The 26086-nt window shown below is 36.6% G+C and overlaps 2 protein-coding genes across 2 annotated transcripts; one reads left to right on the top strand and one right to left on the bottom strand.

Moving 5' to 3' along the window:
* Positions 1–406: 406 nt before the first annotated feature.
* Positions 407–5783, bottom strand: LOC122607843 (signal recognition particle 54 kDa protein 2-like). Its single transcript, XM_043780904.1, has 9 exons — positions 5470–5783; positions 3791–3890; positions 3506–3659; positions 2858–3008; positions 2614–2762; positions 2315–2415; positions 1630–1787; positions 1408–1522; positions 407–901 (listed from the first exon to the last, which is right to left on the bottom strand). Exons 1-9 carry the CDS (start codon positions 5698–5700, stop codon positions 573–575), a joined length of 1488 nt encoding a protein of 495 aa, XP_043636839.1. The 5' UTR covers positions 5701–5783; the 3' UTR covers positions 407–572.
* A 7940-nt stretch (positions 5784–13723) lies between these two features.
* Positions 13724–25514, top strand: LOC122607300 (pre-mRNA-processing-splicing factor 8A). The gene is made up of 25 exons (XM_043780245.1): positions 13724–14218; positions 15395–15518; positions 15623–15715; positions 15844–16234; positions 16369–16858; positions 16995–17785; positions 17902–17987; positions 18079–18261; positions 18372–18686; positions 18762–19521; positions 19640–19766; positions 19869–20110; positions 20194–20317; positions 20400–20589; positions 20674–20781; positions 20870–21123; positions 21237–21853; positions 22273–22379; positions 22487–22741; positions 23055–23528; positions 23609–23770; positions 23993–24190; positions 24285–24563; positions 24769–25011; positions 25105–25514. Exons 1-25 carry the CDS (start codon positions 13908–13910, stop codon positions 25294–25296), a joined length of 7116 nt encoding a protein of 2371 aa, XP_043636180.1. The 5' UTR covers positions 13724–13907; the 3' UTR covers positions 25297–25514.
* Positions 25515–26086: the final 572 nt, after the last annotated feature.

Genomic DNA, 26086 nt, shown 5'->3' with positions numbered 1-26086 from the left:
GAAAGGATTATAGGGTATTGTGTTTTTAATTAAATAAAAGTGGGGACCAAATGATAAGTGAATGATTAAAGGGAAAAGTAGAGGTGAAAGAAATAAGAAGGCGATGTTGATGTGGCTGAAAAAAGCGTAATTGAAAAGGTGAACGGTTACAAATTGTCTAATTATCGTTATTTTGACGCATATTTAGGAAAACTTGGGACGGGAACAAAAGATGAAAAAGCTCAGCAAATTGGAGCGTACATACACCAGTACAATTGTAAAAAAAGTTTAAATTAATAATTGTATATTCGATTCACACACAAACTGTTTAACGCTGTCAGTTATTTGTCTTTTGCAACCAGTAGAAAAAACGTACATAAACCACTGTTCAACTCAAGTGGCAAAAGAGAAGAAAAAAAAAAACGCATACAGAAATTTTTGGTTGATCATATACATGTTCATGAACACATTCCTGGTCTTTACAATGGACAATAATGTCGAAAACAATGCATAACCAAAAAAAACTTGTCAAAAACAATGCATAACCAAAAAAAACTAAGTTTAATATGTCTATAATCTGCCGCTTTGGTGGTCTATTTGTCACCACCACCAAACATGCCCATCATATCTTTGCTGGAACCCATTTGTTTCATTAAACTTTGTAATCCGCCCATGCCACCAATCTGCTTTAGCATTTGTGGAGGAAGGACCTTACTCATCTGTTGTACGTTCATGTTTCTAGATAATGCGCTCATGTCTCCCTTTTTAGGGATTTTAAGACCCTTCATTTTGCCCCAAATCTTGGCGAGTCGTTTATATTCTTCAAACATTTCCATGACTTCCCTCACTTGACGACCAGCACCTCTGGCTATCCGCATGATCCTGGATTCATTCATGAGTTTTGGGTTGGTGCTATCCAACTCTGCAACAAAAAGAAAAATTAATTTCATAAAAAAATTTGACGTTAATTGCTTACATAATAATACATACAACTTCCAATATCACTTTTTAAAAAAACTAGATAATTTTTCACATGATATATTTTCTTTCTAATAATATTCAATACATTAATGGTTACACCGGTTTCTCACTTTGGGCCGTTTTCAACGGTTTCCGGAAGGTGATGCATCACATTCTTATTAGGGGGGGAAGACAGGACTGTCTATAAATCTATAACACATTCTCATTTAAGATTAATGGAAACTCATTGAAAGTTTAAGCCTTTATTGTGAATGCAAATATATTTTTTACACTTATACCACCTTTTTATGCAATTTATTTTTCACAAGAGTTAAACAATTTGGACATGTAGTGTTGCACGCCAATACATTCCAGCCCATATCAATAATTACTTGTGACCTAATAATGTTTTGACCTGTAACCCGACTGCTAAACCCACTCATTTGTTCACCTCCAAGTTTAACTAACCTTCATTAGTCATTGAATCCATCATTGTCATGTATCGTTTGATCTTTGCTTGGCTTTCCTTTTCACGGCCTTTGGGCATCAACTCTGAGCTAAATCCTGGAAGCATTGAGAATACCTACATAATAGAAACAAGAGAAGGAAAACATTTAACTGCCCAATGATATTCGAATTTTACCACGTAACATAGATATCAAACTTAAATAAAGTGAACGAATGGTGAACCTGGTTGATAGGACCCATTTTGAGCAAGTTCTGAAATTGGTCATACATAATCCGCATAGTGAAATTCCCTTCTTGGAGCTTTTGAAGAAGCTCGGGCTGCTGATCCATAGGAACGACTTCCTGAATTTTGTCCATGAAGCCAGACAGGTCACCCATACCTGATTCAAGAAGTCAAAAGGGTAAAACAAACTCTCAAATAGACTCGCAGTGCATATAAAACAAATAAAGAGGGGCGTTTTGACACATTAACTAGAAACCGGGTTAATTTGGATTTATATTGTATACCCAACAAGGCCAAACAGAGAACTTTGTAATCTTAGCTAAAAACGAAACATATCAATTGGGTAAAAAATGAACTGCAGCGTGTTATTGCATTCAAATGCTCTATGCTTATAACCTCTTATATTGACAATATATTCAGAAAAAACGAACAAATACTTCAGCAATATGGCATTTTAAGTTTTAACCATATTTAACATATTCAGTTATAAAAAAACAAACAAGGAAAAGTGAATGGAAGTTGTTCATGGGTACGCATTCAACCCAGCCTGATCCATATCTAAAGCAACATGTTCTAAATAGAGCCTGTTTTGGCCAATTACAGCGCTACCTGGACATATTAAACGCTGTAAGATAGAAATTAGCATCAAGAGAACTAATGATAAATAAACAAAAAGATGCAAACCTAAAAGACGACTGACAAACGGTTTAACATCAAAAACTTCAAACTCGTCCATATGTTCACCAGTTCCAATGAATATGACTGGGCTTTTTGTTGCTGCAACTCTGCATATATAATAAGAAAACGATGGTTAGTAAGAAGAAACAGTTGAATTCAATAAATTCAAACCTAGACACCAAATGCAGGATCTGTTTGCCCTTCTATCAAGACAGAATTACATTTATCGGCTTATAAGGTAAGAAAAACATTAATTTTATCACAAAGCACCAACAACACAACATAGTTAGCAGAATGACACTTACGCACTAAGAGCTCCACCTCCCTTAGCATGGCCGTCCATTTTAGTAACAATGACAGCTCCAACAGCAACACTCTGCTTAAACGCTTGAGCTTGATCAAATGCAGCTTGACCAATACTGCTATCCATGACAAAGATAACAAGATCCGGTTTCTGCATGATCATACACACAAGCCTTTAGAAACTCCCTTGGGAATTCAAATTCAGAAAATGAAGATAACATAATAAACGGGACAATTTATGTTTACCGTTGCTTCAGCGACTTGACGCATCTCTTCAAAGAGCGCAACTTCTTGTTTATGCCGACCACTTGTGTCAACAATAATCAGATCACATTTCTCCTCCTTGAACCTCTGAACACCTTCAACTGCAATCTTCACAGGGTCTGACTCCAAATAACTATAGTAGCAGATGAAGTTGATACACATTAGGGGTAATATTATGTAGTAGTAACTAGTAAGTGATCAAAATGTTAACTAAGCAGTACGATAGTAATTGGTATCCCCCGTCTCTGAACATAAGAGCTGTTATATTTCATTAAACATAAAAGTCTGCATATCACCATATGGCCAACGGATGGTTTTCTTAGAAAGCCAATAGATGGTTCTATAAAGCTTATGTTGTCTACTTGTCTGTTTCAAACTTTCAATATGCTAATAACATGATAGAAAGCAACTGAACATTCTTATTCCTATTCATGGCAAACCCTTTATGCATAAACATGCCTTCATAACACAGCCCAGCTTAATTTATTAATTTGAATATTTCAAGTAACAATAAAAATTCTAGCCTAAACTGATTAAAAGTTGGCTAGTACTCATCATCGCAATAAGCATTCTTAACAGGGTTCCAGAAATAAAATTCTCAGATGTACATCTAACAGATAAACAAACAACCTTCCATAGAACGGAATCTTGGCTTTAGTTGCATTTTGTTTTAGCTGGTCAAAAGCACCAGCTCTGAATGTATCTGCGCAAACAAGAGCCGGTTTCCAGCCCTTCTTCTGGTGATGATATGCGTATTTTGTACAGGTGGTTGTTTTACCGGACCCTGAAATCATCCACATTCCATAAATACATGTCATCGAGACAGTAAAGACTAAAGACATAATATACAGCAAACTAATGTAGCTAAAGTAACAATACAATTGACAAACAAATTTGAATAGATGAACAATATACCTTGTAGACCGACAAACATAACAACACTTGGTTTGTTTTTCTTGGGCGTGAAAGCTGGCTTTCCAGGATCTAACATCTTGCAAAGCTCGTTGAATATAGCCTGATTAAATGAATAAATCACCGTCAACCATCACAATGTTCTTAGACTAACCCTTGATAATTAATGATAACATACATTCCCAGAGAAAAATAGAAGAAATGAAGCACTAGAGTTGGCAGGTGTAGCCACCTACTTTTAAATAGTTTATGTATCAACTATATAACATGAATACTGCCGATAGTCTTATAATAGAGAGCATTCATTAACTGAATAACTGACCAACGACAATCGACAGTTAACACCGAAGCCACCTACTTTTAAATAGTTTATGTATCGATTATATAAAATGAATATTGGCGATAGTCTTAAGAAAGAAGAGCATTCATTCACTGAATATTTGACCAACGACAATCGAAAACTAACAGCGCTTGTCCATCAAGAGTGTGTATACTAGAGGTATCAATAGCAAAAAAAAGTATCATTAATCAAATCACTGTGAAACAATAAAGTTGGAAATTCTAAAAAAGCGAAGTGAACCTAACAACATTCATGTGCACTTCACCAAAACCAAACACTTTTTAACACCAGAAAATGGGAGAAATTGAATGGTCTATTTTGATCACAAATAGAACACTTATTGGCTTATACAGGCATTTGAAAGCACAAAATTCTTAAATTAACTGCTATTTTCTGAATCAGTTCAAATTCCACACATTTAGCTGAAGTATAAATTCAATGACTAAGATTTGAGTTTGTGACATGAACAACAGACCATTTAACTATTTCATCAACTATATCCAAGTTCTGTTGCTCTCCACTCGTTCCCAATTTGCTATAGCAGTCAGATATAGTCCAATCAATCAACTATAAAAGATCCATATTAGCTAACTCCATGTACATATGGATAGTAAAATAACCCCTAATCAGCCAACATTAAATAATTTTTTGCAAAGCCATAACTTAATAATTCCAAATATCAACGTTAGTCAAAACTGCAACTCATGTAACATCCACTCAATCTAGAAATCATAAAATTTGTAACAAAAGTAGAGTATACACCTCGCAAACCAAAGCGTCTTCTGAAGACAAACGAAAGGTTAAAAAGAACAAACTTGAATAACTAACATGTAAATTGTTGATGGGTCCTGCTTTTAACCCTATGTATATACAACAGTCAAGATTCGGGAGAACTACAAGCTCTATTCAGACATGAAAAGTGATGAATGCACACATTAGCACTAATAATTAAAGACCACAAAATCATTTGCTATTATGTAAACGGATCAAATAGTACGTGTTTGAACACGATTTAATCCTCTTCTTTCTCCAGTTTCAATCACACGAGAATCAACTTAATCATACGTGAATCCGTAATCCACTCCACCTATCCGTTCTATTATAATCTTCCTTCCGGTATGTTTGTGTAACTTCTTTAATTTTGTCTTATTTTTCAATCACTGATCAATATACTAATCCACTACACGTCCCTAGCCAGCGTAATCACGAAAAATCTCTATAACAAATCGCTACGATCACATCACATAACTAACACAACTTTTAACAAGTACATTCACTCAAATAATACAGTATCAATAAAAAGTAAATATATTAAAAAAAAGGTGAAATAATATAAAAATACCTGTTGGATGATTTTACGTTTATTATGACCAGCAGCAAGATCCTCGAGATTAACGATATTTTTAATATTATCAGTCATTTTTTTAACGAGAAGAAACTGGACATCAGATTGAAGAAGAGCGCGAGTGATGTCATTCAAACAAACAGTTAAAACTTTTTCATCTATAATTGTTGCATTGCTCATCTGCTGTAGAGCACGTGATATGCTCCCTCCTAGCTCCGCTAACACCATTTTTCTTCTTCTTTTTTACTGCAACTCTCTTTGATTCAGATGATTTTTATGATGATCTGTGTGAGAGAGTTGGAGATTGTGATTTTGGAATTTGGGAACTTATTAGGGTTTTTTCTTTTTCTTTTTTTATATAGAGTTAAGCACTTTTTTCGTCCCTGTGGTTTATCGTTTTATCACTTTTCGTCCTCACCGTTAATTTTTGGCTAAAATCATCCCCGTGGTTTGCATTTCGTCCTTGGATCCGTTAACCCAGGGGCATTTATGTCTTTTCATCCAACTTAAGTACAAAATTCGTCCTTATGGTTTGTCGTTTTAGCATTTTTCATCCTTATCCTTAACAAACCTCCAAACAAGAATTTAATCAAAAACCTATATATACATACATATGAAAATGCAATTTAACACCGGCGGTACGGTTTATTTAATTTATTTATTTTAATTTATAAAAATGTTATAAAATTTACTATAATTTAATGAAATTGTCAAAATATAATTACTATCCACTTAAAAATAATACCAAATTGGTGCTTTATTATAAAATATAAGTTTTAAAGTTCAAATTGAAAAAATAACACTAAAATATTATAAAAATAATTTTTAAAAAAGTTCAAAAAATAAAAAATGAGAATACCGGAACGGTAATACCGAAAAATATCAAAAAAGCCAGAAATAGTTGTACCGGAGTACCACCCCGATACCGGTATTGCCGGTAACACCGACCGGTATATACCTGTATTTAAAACATTATATGTACGTGTTAACATTTGAAAGTGATTGAGTAGATTCTCAAATATACATGTATATATAGGTTTTTGTTTTGTTTGGATAAGTTGTTACCTTTTTTTTTTGTTTAAGAAGAGGATGAAAAATGCAAAAACGAGAAACCACAGGAACAATTTTTGCACTTAAATGGGTGAAAAGACGAAAATGCCCCTCACATGACTTGCATGTGAGGGGGTTAACGGTAAAGTTATAACGGCAGGGACGAAATGCAAACCACGGGGATGATTTTAGCCAAAAGTTAACGGCGAGGACGAAAAGTGATAAAACGATAAACCACAGGGACAAAAAAAGTACTTAACTGTATATATATAAAGGGGGATGTAAAACTGGTTGATGAAAATCTTTAAGAACCGGAGCGTCTGGGTCAGGGGTGTAAACAAATCGGTTTGGTTCGGATAGTCAAATTTTTTTAACCGAAACCAAAAACTCGGGTATCATATATTAGTAACGGTAACCAAGCCGAAGATGTCGGGTACTTGGACCGATGAAACCAAAACTAACCGGTTATCTGCGAATCGGTTTATGCATAGCCGGCTCTACAATTGTTGTAGACCAAGTCATCGTTTTGGGGCCAAAAAAATTCAACGCCTCAATTTTTCGTATAGTAGGCTTATAGAGTGTTTGTGATTGCGTTTTGAACTGATTATCTGATTAATGTGTTTGCATAACGCATAAATGAAAAAATGTGTTTGGCAAAAAAAATGATTATCTGCGTTTTATTAGAGTTTAAACTGCGTTTTGGAAAAGCAAGTAGGGACATGCTTTTTTCAAAACGCAATTTTTAAACGCATAATTTATTTTATAAACGCAAATACAAACACACCTTTAATGTTTGACTTTGGGCTAGATATCATTATATGATTTGTATTAGATTTAACGCTTTTATTTGTTTTTAATCAACCTTTACACATTTTTTTAATAGTAGTTATAAGTTGAGCAACACTTCGTTTTTTGCTTTCGTTAACTTTAAGTTCGATGTTAATGAATTAAAACCCCAAAAAATTGATCTCGCTTAAGGTCTTCAAAAAGCTTAAGTCGACACTTGGTTTATGATTAACCATTTTCATTATTCTATTCAACTTAAACATGTTATAGTACTCCTAAACAACGCAAACGTTGCTATTGAATAACAATCTAGACTTAAGAATTTGACGAGTATACAAATGATATCCGATGAAGTTCAAATTTATATTAAAACCATGGTTCAACCATTACATTTAAAAATAAAACCATGCCCATTGTTCAATAAACATATGGAAAAAGTTCATTTACAAAAGAAACTTATAAGGAAATTTAAAAGAAACGCAAGTTTTCAACAATAACAATAGTTATCATTCAATATCATCCAAAGTAAACAAAAGTATAACCACACTAATCTTGTTTCAAGTCATTCTTCAGCACCACCCAAAAGTAAACAAAAAGAAAACCACACTAATCTTGTTTCATCTATCCAACTTGAAAAGTTCAATCATCGACAAGTAATATTGGATAAAGCCTCGACTTATTTTTCAATTATAGAATGCCAAAAGTTATAAATAAGATAATAATAAAAACAACAACAACAACAACAATAATAATAAATGATTAATACAAAGTCATACCAACTTCAAATGTGTAAGAACCCAAACCTTTTTAAACAAAATCGAATATATATATATATATATTTTTAACAGTGCCCACTCCGGCGCAGTGGAAAACCTCGGCAAATAATGAAAGAAAGGTCACTGCGGCGCAGTGAGGCACGACAAACCCACTGCGGCGCAGTGGATAAACTCGGCAACAAAACTCCATTAGCCCACTGCGGCGCAGTGATTTAGGACAGGCTCCCACTGTGGCGCAGTGGGACTACCTACAGCAAACTACTTGATCAAAAATCAGATTTTTTTCCCTGCACTTGACTCAAATTGCTAAAACCAAAACACCATTTCAACTTCAACATTTCCAAATACCAAAACATGACATTTAAAACATATAAATCACCAATACATTGAAATCCTTTATTTTTACAAGACTTTTGACTATAAAATTCCACAAGCGGGTCGATAACCCTACTTGGGTAATTGTTAATTTAGTCACAAATTCTATCATTACCAACGTTTTCAACGCAACCACAACTTTTCAGAAGTTCATTCAAAAATAATTACCAAAGATCATGTATCAAGAGCCAATGGGTACCAAAAAGGGACTATCTACCATCAAAATTATCCAACTTGCCAACCTTAGCGATGACAAGAACCTTCAATTGAACTTCACTCTAGAGTTTCCTTGCCTTTACTACTACCAACTCCTATAAAAGAGTTAAACAACTAAAACATAAGCAACGCTTAGTGAATGCATACACATATAATCATAATCATGCCATTTCAACTTTGTGCATCAAGCACCATATAAGCCTAGCAAGCTAGCCTTTTCATACAAATCAAACAACATACATTCATTTTCAACATGGCCATGGACAATGTGGCTAGTAGGAATTTACCCACCTACTAGCTCTTACAAACAAATTGACTAGTAGGAATTTACCCACCTACTAGTTCTATTTAACAACTATCACATGGGTCATAGGAATTTACCCACCTATGAGGCTATGACCTCTAATAACAAGAACATGATAATATGCATATACACTCACCTCAAAATTGGCTAGTTGACACAATAAGGCTACAAGATCAACAACTCACTCTTCAACACCTATACATGAATAAACACATAACATCTATGAGTTCTACAAAACTCACTCTCTTGCAAGTATATGCTTGCATTCATAAATTCCATCACTATGGTGTTTGGCTACTCAATATTTCCAACAATCCAAGCTCTCATGATAGAATCCCCTTTTATGATTACTAGTCAAATACCACTAGATATAAAATTCTTACTATGGGGATTTTCATAATCAACAAACTTTTTAAATCAAACTAACCATTTATCAATCAAATTTAACTAGGGTTTTACTTGAAAAATCTCAAATAATAGGAACCCCTAAATTTTAAGATTAAAGACCCTAAATTTAAATAGCAATAGAACTAGGGTTATGGAATCAATACCTCAAGAGAATTAGGCTATCAAATCACAATTCTTCTCCTTTTTCTCCCTAGAATTTTCGGCTACCACCACCTCCTTACAACCTTCAATTTCAATTTCTATTGTAATTGGAGATGGTTATTAATTATTGTTCTAAGAGTAAAATTTCTTTAATTGAGTTTCCATTGCATGGATTTCAAGAGAATTAGAGGAAGAAGATAGTGAAAAAGGATGAGTGAAAGTTTAGTGGGAAAACATGAATCATCAAACTTGGTGGCTGGCTTTTCTCCCTGCTAGCCACGTCCCATAACATATTTTGTGGGTAAAATACCCGCTAGCCACTAATGTTCCGACTAAATTAACCCCTTAACTCAAAACAAAATACTAGGAAATTAATTTAATGTCAAAACTACGAAAAAGGTTAATTTTTATTTACCTTAAAATATTGGGGTGTTACTAAATGCTTCAAGATCCTCAAGGTTTTCTTCGATATCCATAAGAACATCTTTGGACTGAAGTCAGTTTTGAGTACATACAATTGCCTTGACAACACCAGGGGTCAATGAACTTCTAAATGCATCAAGAACACGTCCACATGTACTAAATGCAGATGTTGGAGCTATAATGGAAGAAAGAATTGCCAAAATATCTCTCGCCATATGATGTGCTAAATCAAGTTCAAAAAATTATAAACTAGAATCACCTAAAAACTCACTACTACACACTATCAGGCAGTGGACCCAACCGTTTGCAATACAGTTAAGAGGTAAGACCGTGTTCGTTCTCGGGGATTGGTTTAAACTAGTTGTTTGATAAAATGGTTTGGAAAAAGCGGTGTTGCTTTAATTTTCACGTTGACAAATAAATTAAAAGAAATTTAAAAGACAATTCGCATACAAGGAAGGAAAAACTTCAGACTATAATAATAAAGATCATCCCCCTTGAATTCACTAGACTTCAAACATGATTGTATTCAATTAAGATCAAATCCATTTGAGTTGAAAAGATAATCGTAAAAAGGATTAAAGTGTCCACGTGGTACCACCAACCGTGAACAAATTACCCGATTACCTAAGTTGTTAGTTAAATTACCCAAGCCGGTACCACCAATGCCTAGACAACCTTACCAACAATTAGTTTGTTTGACTATCGAATTAACAATTGTGCCTATGTGAGGATAATGTGGTACCACCGACCGTTATAAAACACGTTGACAAAATATTCCTTTCAATACAATGATATTCACTACCATACCATGAACTAGTGATAATTGCTCATAGACAAACAACCATTTGAAAATCACATATGCATTCAACTTGTATCACCAACGAAGAACACACATGCCACCAATATCATAATAATATATATAAAAGAATTAAATTATCAAGATCTCGACACAATGATAATTGAAATCAACTATTTGAATTAAAAATATAGCAATCACATCATTCGTCTAGTTTCATCAAGGTGGATGATTAAATGTTTAGCCACTCATGATTAATTTAAAATAATAATTAAAATAAAAGAAGAACATGATGTACCAATCGTTTGAGAAATTGAAATTGTAAGACAATAAAAGTAGATACGATCTAGGTGGGTGCTCGTGAATCTTCAATGAATCGATGGAAGAAATACTTGTTTTTGATCCTTGAAAAATCCCTTATAGAACAGCTCCTAGAAAGAAACTCTGATTCATTGAAAAATTAGGTTTTGGTTTGTATTTATACCCTTCTCAAAATCTGATGCAAAAACGATCCAAAACCCTCAGCTCCGTGCTCCCACTGCGGCGCAGTAGGTTGTGATGACCTCCACTGCGACGCAGTGGTGCGTATTTGACCTGGGCGCGTTTGACCTTCTTATGACTGCGGCGCAGTGGGTTACGATCTCCTCCACAGTGGTGCATTCCAATATCTCTGACAGAATTGCTAGTTTCTTGAAGACCACTGCGGCGCAGTGGCTCATGCTTTCCCTCACTGCGTCGCAGTCTCAATTTTCTGATCTGAGAATCCTTTTCTTCGACTTGCAACTCACAAATTCTCACCATCTTTTCCACTTCAAACAACTCTTGATATCATGAATCATTATCTTGACCAAAAATCATCTGAAAATGTGCCAAATGAACGCGTAACCTGTTTAGAGCCTGAAAACACTAACAAACACCATAAACGCGTCAAATGCACATAAAATCGACTTAAAACACTTAATAAAATGGCCAATAATGATGTGAGCGATAGATATAAATTGGCCACATCACCATAGTAGCCATAATCGGAAACCATGCTTCTTTTTCATTCCACCAACCCGACAAGTCAAGGTTGCTATCGATAGACTCACATTGCTCAACTAAATACCTTTCCAACTCAGTTTTTGTAACATAATTTGGTGAGGTTTGTTCCAACTTTTTTTCCCCTACTAATTGCTTAAAAAAGTAGTTTGGTCATCATCAACATCCATAGCATCAACGTTTCCTTCTTCAGAAAGTTCATAAGTATTTTCACTGCCTAACATAGCAACTCCAACCAAAACCAAATAATGATCAAACAAATTATCCAAAACATTTTTTATCCTTTTAAAGAAACTCACAAACTTTAATTTAGAAGTTGAACGCACATGAGGGTTTTGACAGAGTAAACCTTTTTTTTTAAACGACAGAATGATAGAGTAAAGCTAATTGTTGTTAGTGTTACAAAGAGTTGTGATCAAAATTTACTTTCATAGTGAGTTATGATCAAAATTTAGTGGCATTGGGAGGTGTGGTAAAAACACAACTAAAACAATGACCGGTAATAAAATAAAATGCACTCGGAGTAAGAGTTTTACTTCGACAACTACAAGAACCCATTCTAGAAGCCCCTCTAGAAAAATTTTTAGAAGCCTCTTTTAGTCAAGGAAGCCCTTTTGATTCAAAAGGCCTTTCAAGGAAGCCTTCTAGGAACCTATTTCCGGTCAAGTAAGTTTTTTCCATCCATCCATGGCTCTCAAACCTAACCTATGATGGATCTAGGGTGACAAAGTAGATGCCTTTGATCCTTTGCCACATACTATGAGATGCTCCTTCCGACAATGGCGGAACCAGGATCGAATGTGACCCTTAGCACATAATTTTTTTGTTAGCCACGTATCGCCACAAAGTAACGATAACCTTCAGACTGTTACAGTTTTTAGCATATTATTAAGGATTTTTGCGCTTTTGGGTGGTTTTTTAAGAGTTCTTGGCACTTTTGGAGTATACCTTTTCATATTTATTAGCACAAATACATCTTTATAAGTTATATTGATAGAAAAAACTTTCGAAAGCTTAAAATTAGTTACATTGACTGGTATCTCATATATATTTGACCCATAGCACCAATATAAACTACATCACTTTTTAAGAAAAAATATACTACAAAATTTTACGGCCCGTAGCCCCGACTACCCCTTGTCTATGTGTGGTTCCGCCAGTGCCTCCTGAGCGATAAAACATCAACACCGCTCTTAGTTTAAAGTGGCATTGAAGCTTTATGGTATTATGGGATAGTTTTTACTACAGTGGAAGAAAGATGATTACATGACTTACAATAAATTTCACTAACCCCGAAATACAACGTGGTTATAGTTGAAAAAAGTTAACTAAAGACATTGGAGAAACTAAATCTCTTTTAAATATCCCTTAAGCCGATTGGTTTGAGTTGGATTGGAACGCTTTATAGTCTTCTCAACAATGAAGCTTGTTCAACTTGTGACAAATGGAAGTATTCATATTCCTTACCTTACTAAAAAAAAGAAAGACATGATGAGTAATAGTATTGTCTAATTTTTGAACTATCTAATTTTTGTGATCAAGTTAGTAACTTATTGTCTCATGTCGTTATATATTACTAAAAAAAATGATTTTGCTTAATTGATAATGATTAAACTTCTTCCTGTCACCGAAAAATCTTTCTAAAGTACCCTAAAAGCCTTGCTGGGTTAGCTTCGTTTTTCTTGACTTCACAAAAGAATCATTTCCGATTAACTAAACCATTTACCTGTTAATGAATCATGCTTAGAAGGGTAAAACGGATAATCCACAAACCAAATTTTCTATTTGATTTTACTTTAAAAACATCCGACCCGAAGAGAATACCATGGCTAACATCCTATAGGCTACAACCACACCAAAAATATCCAACAAGACTTGACCACGTAACCATATATAACACAACCGCCTTACTAATCAAGCCCACCCTCTCTCTATATCTATACACCCCACTCTCATTTTTCCCCCAATTTATTCACACTCTCACTCAGATCCAAAACCCTAACTCACCGTCATAACTTAAAAACCTCCCAAAACACACGCACACAAACACCATACGACGTCGTTTAAGTTCCGTTAGGGTTTCATGATTAGCTCCAACTAATACTCCAATCTAATCATGTGGAACGGAGACCAACAGATGTGGAATAACAACACTAACGGGATGATTGTTCCGCCGGGAACCGGCGGAGCACCGCCGTTAGCTCCGCCTGGGACCGGAGGAGCTGGAGGATCGATTCCGCCACCGCCGGCAACGCAGCCGTCGTACACTGTCTTGCCGTCGCCTGCAGAAGCGGAAGCTAGGTTAGAAGAAAAAGCGAGGAAGTGGCAGCAGTTGAATTCCAAAAGATATGGTGATAAAAGGAAGTTTGGATTTGTTGAAACGCAGAAAGAAGATATGCCTCCTGAACATGTTCGGAAAATTATTAGGTCAGTTTTTTTCCCCATTGATTTTTGATGTATATATATGTATATATTGTATGTATTTTTATTTATGTTTCAGCTGATTTTTTTGTTATTAATTCGTACTGTGGAGATTATAAGCTAAAATATGCAACTATATGATGTATTAGGTTAGTTTTTTTTTTTTAAAATAATTTTTATCTGATATTTGTGTATATATTTATATATGTATATTATTTTAGATATAAGATATTCATGAGGTAGTTAAACATTTGTTAGTGCTTGTATATGAATTAACTGAGTATGCTAGGAAGATTTTGAGGTGCATGCTAATTTCTGGTTGTTGCTTTTTGATGTATATATATTATATACTCATATATGTATTTAATGTATGCCTATATGGTGCTTAAACTTGATAAACTGCTAATCGGTTTATGCATTTTGTTACACACGATGCATAGATGTACATGAGTTAAACACTTGTTATAATGCCATGTACAATACCTGTATTGATATTGTATATTTATGTATGATTACACTCAAACCAAGAGGTAAAGGTAATTGATTATGCTGCTTAACAAATGATAGGTATCATGATTTTGAGTTAGTTACGTATTTGCTAACTATGTGCTTAAGTGGCTGGATGATTTGAATAAACTATTATAAGGTGTTTGGGTAGGAAATAAGATCAGAGCTGAAACCCTTTTGTTAGTTTTTTTTTTTGAAAACGTGATAAGGTTAAAAACTTTAGCCATAAGTTCTTCAAAGAAGCTTACAGAAAAACCTGATAGTCGTAAGTTGGCCAAATTTGTTCTTTGTTACATCATCTATAACACAGTGTGATTCGAAGTATATTTTCTGTGTGAGCCCTGGTCTGCCATCTTGTGTTCCTCACATGGGATGCCATTCTTCTGATGTCATGTTTATAGATGTGAACTTGATGAAAGTAGGTTTAGGAGAGTGGATTTCATATTTCTTCACTATTTCGTGCGTATGTAATTGGAGCTTAGTTTTTTGATTTGATGGATTGCGTAGAATGCAAGCATATCGTTTTATGTTTGTCTTTCTGCTTCTCAGCTTCTCTTTGTTTTTCTTCAAATAAATTATTTTTATATCAGAATTCTGTTTGTGAACTGGCTACCTGCAGTTTCTCGGTATATTTTGTTGGGATCATCAAAATTTGCAAAATGGTTTTGTTTATAGGGATCATGGTGATATGTCATCGAAAAAGTATCGACATGACAAACGTGTATACCTAGGGGCTCTCAAGTTTGTTCCTCATGCAGTTTACAAGCTTCTGGAAAACATGCCCATGCCCTGGGAACAGGTGCTGTTATTTCATCTCTCATGGCCTCTTAACTTTCCTGATCTCTAGTTGTTTTGCAATCTGTCTTTTTCTGAATGATTTACCGATTTTTTCTTCCAACGTAGGTCCGTGATGTTAAAGTGCTATATCACATCACCGGTGCAATCACATTTGTTAATGAGATTCCATGGGTTGTTGAACCAATATATCTTGCTCAGGTATGACATTTTTTAAAAGTAATAGTTCTATGAAGTGGAAAAGTCACAAGTAAAAGGGTGTTCTACAGTAACTTATTTTTACTTTCTAGTATCATCCTCATGATTTTGATCATTATGAACTTGTGCAGTGGGGGACCATGTGGATCATGATGCGGAGGGAGAAGAGGGATCGAAGACATTTCAAGAGAATGCGTTTTCCTCCTTTTGATGACGAGGAGCCTCCATTGGATTATGCTGATAATCTTCTGGATGTGGATCCTTTGGAACCCATTCAACTAGAGTTGGATGAGGAGGAAGATTCTGCTGTATATACCTGGTTCTATGACCATAAGCCTCTAGTGAAGACCAAACTTATTAACGGACCAAGTTATCGAAAGTGGCATCTCTCACTTCCTATCATGGCGACACTTCATCGATTAGCAGGACAGTTGCTGTCTGATCTTATTGATAGGAATTACTTTTACCTGTTTGATATGGAGTCCTTTTTCACTGCCAAAGCTCTTAATATGTGCATACCAGGTATGTTTATCTGAACGTCTCTGTCGCTAATTGCTGTATGTACACTAGTACATACCTGTCAAGTGTTTGTATCAACTTACTGATCATGTTAAAACTTGTTTGAGCATCTCCTAAGCACTTCCATTGTTTTTTAGGTGGTCCAAAATTTGAACCCTTGTACCGTGACATGGAGAAGGGTGATGAGGATTGGAACGAGTTCAATGATATCAATAAACTTATCATCCGGTCACCCTTGAGGACTGAGTACAGGATTGCTTTCCCTCATCTGTATAACAACAGGCCAAGAAAAGTAAGGTTATGCATATATCATACGCCGATGGTTATGTATATAAAAACAGAGGATCCTGATTTGCCTGCATTTTATTATGATCCCTTGATACATCCCATAACCTCTGCTAACAAAGATCGGCGTGACAAGAAATTGCATGAAGATGATGAAGACGATGATGATTTCTCTTTGCCAGATGGTGTTGAGCCCTTGCTTACCAGTACTCCTTTATATACAGACACTACAGCTGCTGGTATCTCTTTGCTATTTGCACCCCGCCCCTTCAATATGAGATCTGGTCGGATGCGCCGTGCCGAAGACATCCCTCTTGTATCAGAGTGGTACAAGGAACATTGGTAGGGTTTTGATCTTTTTCAATGTTCAATTGTTTTATGCTATTGATTGTTGAGCTTGCTATATAGTATGTGGGAGGTCTTGGATCCCTCGTTTCTTGTTACTTCTTAATGCTTACTGTTAGTTTTCTTTTTACAGTCCTCCTTCATATCCAGTGAAAGTGCGGGTTAGCTACCAGAAATTATTGAAGTGTTTTGTTTTGAATGAGCTGCATCATAGACCACCTAAAGCTCAGAAGAAGAAGCACTTGTTCAGATCACTCCAAGCTACTAAGTTTTTCCAGACCACTGAGCTTGATTGGGCGGAAGCAGGTCTACAAGTTTGTAAGCAAGGTTACAACATGCTCAATTTGTTGATTCACCGGAAGAATCTTAATTATCTTCATCTCGACTATAATTTTAATCTGAAGCCTGTTAAGACGCTTACTACCAAGGAGCGTAAGAAGTCACGTTTTGGAAATGCCTTCCATCTTTGCCGTGAAATCTTGCGTCTAACAAAGCTGGTTGTTGATGCAAACATTCAGTTCCGTTTGGGGAATGTTGATGCATTCCAGTTGGCTGATGGCCTTCAGTATACTTTCTCTCATGTTGGTCAGTTAACTGGTATGTATCGATATAAATACCGTCTCATGAGGCAGATCCGTATGTGCAAGGATCTCAAGCATTTGATCTATTATCGGTTTAATACTGGGCCTGTTGGGAAGGGACCTGGTTGTGGTTTCTGGGCTCCCATGTGGAGAGTTTGGTTATTTTTCCTTCGTGGTATAGTACCCCTACTGGAAAGGTGGCTGGGAAATTTACTCGCTCGCCAGTTTGAGGGAAGACATTCTAAAGGGGTGGCTAAGACTGTTACTAAGCAACGTGTTGAAAGCCACTTTGATCTCGAGCTTCGTGCAGCTGTGATGCATGATGTTCTTGATGCCATGCCAGGTTACAGTTCTCAATTTTTATGTGTTATACCTATATTTGATCACAGTTATGGTTTTGCTGTTTTTAACGTAGATACTTCCGTTCTTTCTAAATGGCCTTCTTTTCTGAACTTTCAGAGGGAATAAAGCAAAATAAGGCAAGGACCATTTTGCAGCACTTGAGTGAAGCATGGCGTTGTTGGAAGGCAAACATTCCCTGGAAGGTATCTTCAATATGTGAAATTGTTTACATGGATAATATGATATTATGTATATTTAGTGCCTGTTATGTTCATCTGACATTGGTGTATGCAGGTTCCTGGTTTACCAGTTCCAATTGAGAACATGATTCTTCGTTATGTGAAGTCAAAAGCTGATTGGTGGACAAATGTTGCTCACTATAATCGTGAGCGTATTAGAAGGGGCGCCACAGTTGATAAGACTGTTTGTAGGAAGAACTTGGGTAGATTGACTCGTCTTTGGCTGAAAGCAGAACAGGTATATTATTTTTCTTTGATTGTTTTGTGCTTGTGTATGTGATTATATGTGTTTGATTATTGGTTCTTTGGGGGATAATGTATTCATATCTGGGTATGTCTTTCTTACAGGAGCGACAGCATAACTACCTGAAAGATGGTCCATATGTGACCCCAGAAGAAGCTGTGGCTATATACACTACGACAGTGCATTGGTTGGAGTCTAGGAAGTTCTCACCCATACCTTTTCCCCCTCTGTCTTACAAGCATGACACAAAGCTTCTTATTCTTGCTCTTGAGAGGCTTAAGGAATCTTATAGTGTTGCTGTGCGGTTAAACCAGCTCCAAAGAGAAGAGCTGGGCTTGATTGAACAAGCTTATGACAATCCGCATGAAGCATTATCAAGAATCAAGCGTCATTTGCTCACGCAGCGTGCTTTCAAAGAAGTAAGTTCTTGCCATATTTTTTTTTGTGTAATGTGTTCGTAGTTCATTACTAACTGCCTTTAATTTTTTTTGCAGGTTGGCATCGAGTTTATGGATTTATACAGTTATCTTATCCCAGTTTATGAGATTGAGCCCCTCGAGAAGATCACAGATGCATACCTTGATCAATATTTATGGTTTGAAGGGGACAAACGCCATCTTTTTCCAAATTGGATCAAGCCTGCAGATTCAGAGCCACCACCACTTCTTGTTTATAAATGGTGTCAGGGCATTAACAATTTGCAGGGTATATGGGACACTGGTGATGGACAGTGTGTGGTGATGCTGCAGACGAAGTTTGAGAAGTTCTTTGAAAAGATCGATTTGACGATGCTTAACAGGCTTCTGCGATTGGTTCTTGATCATAATATTGCTGATTATGTCACTGCGAAGAACAATGTTGTGTTGTCGTATAAAGATATGAGTCACACGAACTCATATGGGTTAATACGTGGTCTCCAGTTTGCTTCTTTTGTGGTGCAATATTATGGACTTGTGTTGGATCTGTTGCTTCTTGGTTTGACCCGTGCAAGTGAGATTGCCGGTCCGCCACAAATGCCCAATGAGTTCATTACTTTTTGGGACACGAAAGTTGAAACACGCCATCCAATACGTCTGTACTCTCGGTACATTGATAAAGTCCACATTTTATTCCGTTTCACACATGAAGAGGCTCGAGATCTTATCCAGCGGTATCTCACTGAGCATCCTGATCCTAACAATGAAAATATGGTTGGGTACAATAATAAGAAGTGCTGGCCTAGAGATGCAAGAATGAGGCTCATGAAACATGATGGTAAACTTCTTAATTCTATATTTGGATGCCTTACTTATTTTATCACTAGTAAAAGAAAGCTGTAGTTTGGCTATATGCCTCCCGTTCGAGACTCAGATCTCTTTCTATTTTTTCTCAGTGAATCTTGGAAGAAGTGTTTTCTGGGACATGAAGAATCGTCTTCCTCGGAGCATTACAACCCTGGAGTGGGAGAACAGTTTTGTTTCTGTTTATAGCAAAGATAATCCTAACCTGCTATTTAGCATGTATGTTTCTTGATCCTCTGCCATATCATAACTTTTTGTCTTCGATTAATTTGACTTGTAGTTCTCTATTTTGACAATAACGAACTTGTTTATGCAATGCAGGTGTGGCTTTGAGGTTCGTATATTGCCAAAAATAAGAATGACTCAGGAGGCGTTCAGCAACACCAAAGATGGGGTTTGGAATTTGCAGAATGAACAGACGAAAGAGCGTACAGCGGTTGCTTTCTTACGAGTTGATGATGAACACATGAAAGTGTTTGAAAATCGTGTGAGGCAGATTCTTATGAGTTCAGGGTCTACAACATTTACAAAGATTGTTAACAAGTGGAATACAGCTCTAATAGGTTTGGACTTTTCACTTTTATGTACCTTTCTCCGTGTTTTTTCTTCTGTAACAAGGATTAACTAATAGCTTTGTATCATGCAGGTCTAATGACTTACTTCCGTGAAGCGACTGTGCATACACAGGAGCTACTTGATCTGTTAGTCAAATGTGAAAACAAAATCCAGACTCGTATCAAGATCGGATTAAATTCTAAAATGCCTAGCAGGTGGGTGTTTGATGATTTATTTACTTTATAAAGTGTAGACTATTTCTGAACTTGTGTAGCATGTGATAAATCTCTTTTACAGGTTTCCTCCTGTGATTTTCTACACACCCAAGGAGATTGGAGGGCTTGGTATGTTATCTATGGGTCACATATTGATTCCACAGAGTGATCTTCGATACAGTCAGCAGACGGATGTTGGGGTAACACACTTTAGAAGTGGTATGAGTCATGAAGAAGACCAATTGATTCCAAATCTCTATCGTTATATACAGGTATCTTATTATCCATAGTCTTAGAGATGTCATCAAATCTTATGTGGCAAACAGACTTTTTGACTTGTTCTTTACTTTCAACAGCCGTGGGAGAGCGAATTCATTGACTCTCAACGTGTTTGGGCCGAATATGCTCTGAAGAGGCAGGAAGCTCAGTCACAAAACAGGCGTCTGACGCTTGAGGACTTGGAGGTGAGTGTCATTTGGTTTCATTGTCATACATTTCTATTATATGGTAAATACATGTCTGAACAAATGTTTGCTGCTAACTTTATATTAGGATTCATGGGACCGTGGTATACCAAGAATCAATACATTGTTCCAGAAGGATCGACACACACTAGCATATGACAAAGGATGGAGAGTGAGAACTGATTTTAAGCAATATCAGGTTTTGAAACAGAACCCATTTTGGTGGACCCACCAGAGGCATGATGGGAAACTGTGGAACTTGAATAATTATCGAACTGATGTTATCCAAGCACTTGGTGGTGTTGAGGGAATACTGGAGCATACATTATTCAAGGGAACCTAGTACGTTTTCATTTCCCTTCGTCTTTTTTTCTATCTTAAACACAACACTTGTATTATTTTGACTTCATGTACCAAAATCTGAAATGTGATTTTACTTTCCCAATGTTTCGCAGTTTCCCAACTTGGGAGGGTTTGTTTTGGGAGAAAGCTTCAGGTTTCGAGGAGTCAATGAAGTACAAAAAGTTGACTAATGCTCAGAGATCAGGGCTGAACCAAATTCCTAACCGTAGGTTCACATTGTGGTGGTCACCTACCATTAACCGAGCCAATGTTTACGTTGGTTTCCAAGTGCAACTGGATTTGACTGGAATATTCATGCATGGGAAGATTCCTACTTTGAAGATCTCTCTTATTCAGATCTTTCGTGCTCACTTGTGGCAAAAGGTCCATGAGAGTGTGGTGATGGATCTTTGTCAGGTGCTTGATCAGGAGTTGGATGCTTTGGAAATTGAGACTGTGCAGAAGGAAACAATCCATCCGAGGAAAAGTTACAAAATGAACAGTTCCTGCGCTGACATTCTACTATTTGCTGCACATAGATGGCCCATGTCTAAACCTAGTCTGGTGGCAGAGTCAAAAGATGTATTTGATCAGAAAGCGAGCAATAAGTACTGGATAGATGTGCAGCTTCGCTGGGGTGATTATGATTCTCATGATATTGAACGTTATACTAGGGCTAAGTTCATGGACTACACCACCGATAACATGTCCATCTATCCATCACCAACAGGTATATTATTTGACTTTGTACTTGTTTTATATTGAACTGTCCCTTTTAGAGGTGGCACGATGGGTGGGTTGGGCATTTTTTGTAAAAGGTGTGAATGGAAGTTTGCTGATTTTACCTGTTGGAAAAGGGCTGGCAAGATTGACTGGCAAAGCACTTTCTGTCCAGTTTCTCTAATTTTTCTATAATAATAAAAGGGTTAAATGCAATGTGAAAAATGATTAACGTTTAAAATTTTAAATGAACGTGTGAATAAATATATAATATAGGAGTTATATTAAGCAAGTTTTATGTCTTGCTACCCGGTATAATTCATAACCCAAATCAGCTGATATATGTGTTGTGGTGTGCCTATCGCCACTTAAACCAAATGTAGTTTATTGCTTTGACACAGACTAAATTTGTTCAATATATGATTGCAGGTGTGATGATTGGACTAGATCTTGCGTACAACTTGCATTCTGCTTTTGGTAACTGGTTTCCTGGGTCAAAGCCACTACTTGCACAGGCAATGAATAAGATTATGAAGGTATGCACTATCTCGTTGATATTCTTTTTATTATGGTGCTAAGAAGTGCTATTAATTCACGATATAAGTTAAAATATGGAGGACTTGATTATTTCTTTGTTTTGCAGTCAAACCCGGCTTTATATGTTTTGAGGGAGCGCATAAGGAAAGGGTTGCAGCTGTATTCTTCAGAGCCAACTGAACCGTACCTTTCCTCTCAGAACTACGGAGAAATCTTTAGCAATCAAATAATCTGGTTTGTTGATGATACAAATGTGTACCGTGTGACCATCCACAAGACGTTTGAAGGAAATCTTACGACAAAACCCATTAATGGTGCTATCTTCATATTCAATCCTCGCACAGGGCAGCTATTTCTGAAGGTTTGTTCTTCCTATAACTTGGACAGATTTGATAGATACCTAGTGTCATAAATGAAACAAATCTTATGGTTTCTGCATAATGCTCTTTGTTACGAGTGAAATTGTTGAGGAGGTTTTAAGAACTACACTTAGGGGATCAGTTTGTACTGTTTCTTCGATCAAACTTCCTATAATTATCTTTTTTGACCCGTTAGAGATATGACATAACTGTATCTGCCTATTTAAAAAAGCGGATTGAAAGTCACCACTAGTGTTGGGTTTGACTTCCTGCTACTATTCTACTTTATTCATTTGTTTATTATGCAATTTACAGGTTATTCATACAAGTGTATGGGCTGGTCAGAAACGTCTTGGTCAACTGGCTAAGTGGAAAACCGCAGAAGAAGTGGCTGCTCTTGTTCGTTCTTTGCCTGTTGAAGAACAGCCTAAGCAGATCATTGTCACTCGTAAAGGCATGTTGGATCCCCTTGAAGTCCATTTACTCGATTTTCCGAATATTGTCATCAAGGGAAGTGAGTTGCAGCTTCCGTTCCAAGCATGTTTGAAAATTGAGAAATTTGGTGATCTGATTCTCAAGGCATCAGAACCCCAAATGGTTCTGTTTAATATATATGATGATTGGTTGAAGAGCATATCATCTTACACAGCTTTCTCCAGGCTAATTTTAATTTTGCGAGCTTTACATGTAAACAATGAGAAGGCAAAGATGTTGCTCAAGCCTGATAAGACGATTGTTACGGAGCCCCATCACATCTGGCCATCCCTTACGGATGATCAGTGGGTGAAGGTAAGCTTCACCCTTAAATGCTTCAGCATTTTTTTTTAAGGAAATTGGTTGAGTGATGGCTAATATTTCGTTTGGTGCAGGTTGAAGTTGCTTTAAGAGATCTCATATTGTCGGATTATGCAAAGAAGAACAATGTTAATACCTCCGCGCTGACACAATCCGAGATACGTGATATTATTCTTGGTGCTGAAATTACACCTCCTTCTCAGCAGCGACAACAAATTGCTGAAATAGAGAAACAGGTACGTTATAACAACTGTTTCACTCTGAATTGTACTTTTTGCAGTGTTACATCAAAAGAGCTTTAATTGCTGGTCGTCATTTGTTGATATTGTCTATATGACGATTGTACTGGATACCCTTCATTTTTAAGGCCCTGTTTTTCCGTACCTTCACTGTATCACTTATGTCAATTCTATGTATTGTGTCGGTACTCGTGGTGACATATGATATTTATATTGCAGGCGAAAGAAGCTAGTCAGTTGACTGCAGTCACAACCAGGACAACAAATGTTCATGGTGATGAGCTCATTGTTACCACCACGAGTCCTTATGAACAATCTGCATTTGCTTCCAAGACGGATTGGCGTGTTAGGGCAATATCAGCTACAAACCTGTATCTCCGTGTAAATCACATCTACGTAAACTCGGAGGACATAAAGGTAACATTCCTTATATTTCTGTTGGTTATGTAGCATGACTTCTGTTTTAAAGGTCTTGTGTTTATATTCTGTATTGGATTAAACTTCTGTGCAGGAAACGGGGTATACATACATCATGCCGAAGAATGTTTTGAAGAAGTTCATATGCATTGCAGACTTAAGAACTCAGATTTCTGGGTACTTGTATGGCGTAAGTCCCCCTGATAATCCTCAAGTTAAAGAAATTCGGTGCATTGCTATGCCACCTCAGTGGGGTACTCATCAACAAGTCCATCTTCCATCTGCTCTCCCTGAACATGACTTCCTTAACGATCTGGAACCGCTGGGATGGATGCACACACAACCAAATGAGCTTCCTCAGTTGTCACCGCAGGTACGTTTTTAACTTTATGTTGCAAATTAGGTGTGTGGCTATCTTTTGACCCATGTACTTCTTTCCTTATGGGTTGATTATATTCCATTTATATCCATTCAAACTGGTAACGCTTTAAAGGAATTTAGTTTAAAATGTGAAACTGAATACCTGCTCTAGGTTTTTTTTTTTTTGGTAATCCTCTAAATCATGTTCATCTGTGCAGGACCTAACGTTTCATGCTCGGATTTTGGAAAACAATAAGCAGTGGGATGGAGAGAGGTCAATAATATTGACCTGCAGTTTCACTCCGGGTTCCTGCTCGCTGACTGCATATAAGCTTACTCCAACAGGTTATGAATGGGGTCGTGCAAACAAGGATACAGGAAGCAATCCTCATGGTTATTTACCAACCCATTATGAAAAAGTTCAAATGCTTCTAAGTGACCGTTTCCTTGGATTTTATATGGTAAGCAAGTATAAACGTGGCGGAGAGGTTTTTATTTCCTTTCATTTTGTTATTCATTGGTTAATAATCTATGTTTTTGGTTTTATGCTTTAGGTCCCTGATAACGGTCCTTGGAATTACAATTTCATGGGAGTGAAGCATACAGTTAGCATGAGATACGGGATAAAGCTAGGGACTCCACGTGAGTATTATCATGAAGATCACAGGCCCACACATTTCTTGGAGTTCAGTAACTTGGAAGAGGGTGACGTTGCCGAGGGAGACCGTGAGGACACATTCACTTGAACAATATGCTGTTTAAAACATGTTGTAAGCTGCGACTATTTTCATCAGTCATACAGCAGCACCGTAGTGTAAATATCTGTTTTGTTTCATCTTAATACCCTGTACGATTCACACCCATTACAAACGGGGATTGTAAGATTTTGTAGGTAACGGGAATCTGTGTTTATCTGGTAATATGTCATAGCACGTTGCAGTCCTTGAACAAACGTGAAATACTTAAGCTAAAGATTTTCATGTTTACTAGTATTATATTTTTGTAGACACAAAGTTATGGTTACTTGTTTACCATAGCTTCAGATGTGTGGAACAACTTATCATTCAATGAAAGTATAAAACAATCAGCTTCTTATCTGATCCTCCTTTCAACAACTTGACCACCTTGAGAATTGTAGGTCTCTTCTCTGGTAGACCGTGAGTGCACAACTGCGAGAATGGTTGCCCTTATTAGTTCTTTAATATAGCTACTTCCCTATTAGCTTTGGGTCTGCAACTTCACTGAATTTCCTTGGAAAAATAATGGTAAAATCCAGTTCGTGATGGAATGTTTGGTGGTTGTGCCCCTAGTGAGCAAGCATGAGGATTTTTTTGCCCCAGTGTGCCTTTTATGTTAGTGGTCACATACTCGCATGCGGTGCACCATCTGGGATCTTGCAAGGTTACCTGCACTAGGGCTCACTAGACGGACAGATTAATGCTGTTTTTGGGTATAGCTTGTAAGTTGTAACTTATGGAAAAATGTTAAAAGTTGCATGTCAGGAGTGGAAAAAACTTGTCGAAAATTAAGAAAACA

This window comes from Erigeron canadensis, chromosome 7 (assembly GCF_010389155.1).
Source record: "Erigeron canadensis isolate Cc75 chromosome 7, C_canadensis_v1, whole genome shotgun sequence".
Classification (NCBI taxonomy): domain Eukaryota; kingdom Viridiplantae; phylum Streptophyta; class Magnoliopsida; order Asterales; family Asteraceae; genus Erigeron; species Erigeron canadensis.
Note: the sequence above shows the minus strand (reverse complement) of the source record. Positions and strands in the feature narration are given on the sequence as shown.